Source organism: Penaeus japonicus, unplaced genomic scaffold (assembly GCF_977035675.1).
Source record: "Penaeus japonicus unplaced genomic scaffold, GWHDUDI00000001_assembly GWHDUDI00000033, whole genome shotgun sequence".
Taxonomy (NCBI): domain Eukaryota; kingdom Metazoa; phylum Arthropoda; class Malacostraca; order Decapoda; family Penaeidae; genus Penaeus; species Penaeus japonicus.
In genome coordinates this window covers 9,164,395-9,166,894 of record NW_028234435.1, presented here as the reverse complement: position 1 = coordinate 9,166,894, position 2,500 = coordinate 9,164,395, and the positions used below count along the sequence as shown (strand labels likewise).

At 36.5% G+C, this 2,500-nt stretch overlaps 1 protein-coding gene across 4 annotated transcripts in view; it reads left to right on the top strand.

Moving 5' to 3' along the window:
- The window catches only part of Idh3g (Isocitrate dehydrogenase (NAD(+)) 3 non-catalytic subunit gamma), a 29,654-nt gene that overhangs the window by 10,424 nt on the left and 16,730 nt on the right, over positions 1-2,500 (top strand). For all 4 annotated transcript variants that reach the window (XR_015190433.1, XR_006224172.2, XM_043032608.2 and 1 more), the window contains exon 8: positions 2,220-2,406. Coding sequence is in view for 2 of the 4 variants with exons in the window: in XM_043032608.2 (XP_042888542.1) it covers positions 2,220-2,406 (187 nt within the window). In the remaining 2 variants the exon portion in view is untranslated. The remainder of the gene's footprint in view (positions 1-2,219; positions 2,407-2,500) is intronic.

Below are 2,500 nucleotides of genomic sequence, written 5' to 3'. Positions count from 1 at the left end.
CATATCAAATACTGACTACATAGTGGAGCATCAAAGTTTAAAAATATTGTCACAGTGACATGCCTATATAACACCAGTGTACTAAACATGCAAATGTTGCACAAATAAAGCAAGAAAGAGAACATTGAAAACTGAAATATTCATGCAGATGAGTAAATAGTAATAAGACTATGATATGATATGAGGCATCAAAAAACTGAGGCTGAGGGAGAAGAGGGTCTTATATGGGTATGGGTGATGGGGATGAGTCAGTAAGTGTGTCTTGAAGAAATACAAATAAAATGCATATGAAGCAGTAAAGACCATGTTTTGTCATAAAACACAATGTGATAATTATTTAGATGTATAAATAGTAAAAAGACCCTGATATACCATACGGTAACTAAACTGTATGTTATATAAGAGTATGTTGTGGGAGGGGGCTTGGGTAAGATAAGGATGGATGGGTGGGAGTGGGTGGGGGGAGTGTTACCTGCATGAATTATGTCATATAGTACAAGAATTACTATTTCAAACACACTGTTTCATTCACAAGAAAGAAAAACAGAACAAGACATTGAGCACGACTGTTTAACTGGCTGAGGGAAAGGGAGGGCCTTCATGGGGCATGGTGAATGTGGGCTCATATATGAAAATCTTTTGATGGCAAGTTATCACACAGGAAGGTCCCCATCAACTGTCTTACTATTATGGTATTAACCCCTTCATTCCGAGCAGTAGAAAACGCACCCCATGTTGAATCCGGGATGCCGGTGCGTGCCAAATTTTAAACGTTGCAATTGAATATAACAACTTTTAAGCCAAAACCTCAAGATAATCATCATGTACTATATATAAAAAATATTCATAATGAACCTCTTCCCCCCGTGCATGTGACAAGTTATTTACATGGGTTGGGAGGAGGGTGAGAAGAGTGACCTTGGTAAGAGACCTCAGTGACTCAGAGAACAAAAGAAAACAGTTGAGGTAGTATGGTAAACTAATCTTAATAAGTTTTATATTTTTACATAATGTTTCATAAAGAAATAATTAAATTATTGCTAGTAGGGCACATCCGTACCTCCCCTGGTATAAGAGAATCACACTCCTATGTAATAATGATGAAAGTCAAGTAAGCCATTGTATTGTATACGACCTATATTCTGAAAGATCTCATACAGTATCCGGAAGAAAAAAACACAAATGCTAATACAACCCGGCCATAACGCATTATACGCGTCCTCTGATATATCAATATATCACGAGGGCTGCAAGGACGCAGTATACGCGTCCTCGTGTTGAAGGGGTTAAAGACACTAAAGACTGTGAATGTAATTACAATTTTATAATTTGTTGTTGGTGTCTCTGGTATGCACAGCTATTTTCCTTTTCCTTAACCCATTCGCGCCGGTTGACATGTTATCACGTTAGTGTAATATCTCGCTCTCCCCAGGTGATGTCCTAGAATGTTAAGATCTCTCCCTCAATATGTATCCTTTACATTGTTACATATGCACATAATCATTGGAGTTCCATTTGTATAGACAGATTTTTATTCACTTGTGAAAATAGTATAAATAAATACAAAAACCTCCAATTATCACCGCGCTCTGAGAGGCGCAGTGCGGCGTTACACAGGGAGAGGTCTCGCACTTAGTCACTGTGTGCTTTTGTTATCTAGCCGGCGGGAGCTGCATTATGCATATATAAGCCCCATCGTGAATGGGTTAAGATCTGGTTCAGGTTAAATCTGTTACTTGTTTTTTATCTTTATCTGCTGAATTATAGTTGTTTAGTCTTATGAGTTGCCCTCAGAAACACTACCTGATATACTAGTGAGAGGTTTTTAGTTGCATTTCAGATTTTTTTTATAATTCAACCTATTACCAAACTTCCTAAATAGCTATGTTTGTTTTTCTGTTTTCATGTAGGATTTGCTTCTTGACTCCCAACTATTTTACTGCTTCTAGGAGTATTACATCTGCTACTTCTACAACCACTACCACCATCATTAATACTGTTGTCATTACAGTTATTACTACTACAACTGCTAGTACTATTTAGATATCTAATTCCATTTTTATAGCTCTAATTATAATTTTTTCAAATTTGTAGATTTTAGGATTCTTCATATAAGACAAGTTTCCTTTTTTTCTTGTTCATTATCCTCTAGTTTCCCATAATATTGTTAGTCTACATTTGTATTCTCATGAAAATAAATATTGAACCTTTCTCTCCAGTTTGCTGTGTTTGAGCCTGGCACTCGAAACACTGGAACTGCAGTTGCTGGTCGTAACATTGCAAATCCAGTTGCTATGCTGAATGCTTCATGTGACCTGCTGGAACATCTTGGTTTGAATAATCATGCAACCATGATACGAGATGCCATCATCAAGACACTATGTATTGACAGGATTCACACATCTGGTAAGTTGGATAAAGTATTTTTTAAATCATTTTGCATATTTTTGTTGACCTTGACTGTCATTAAAAAAAAATATGCCCCCATATATGTATAATG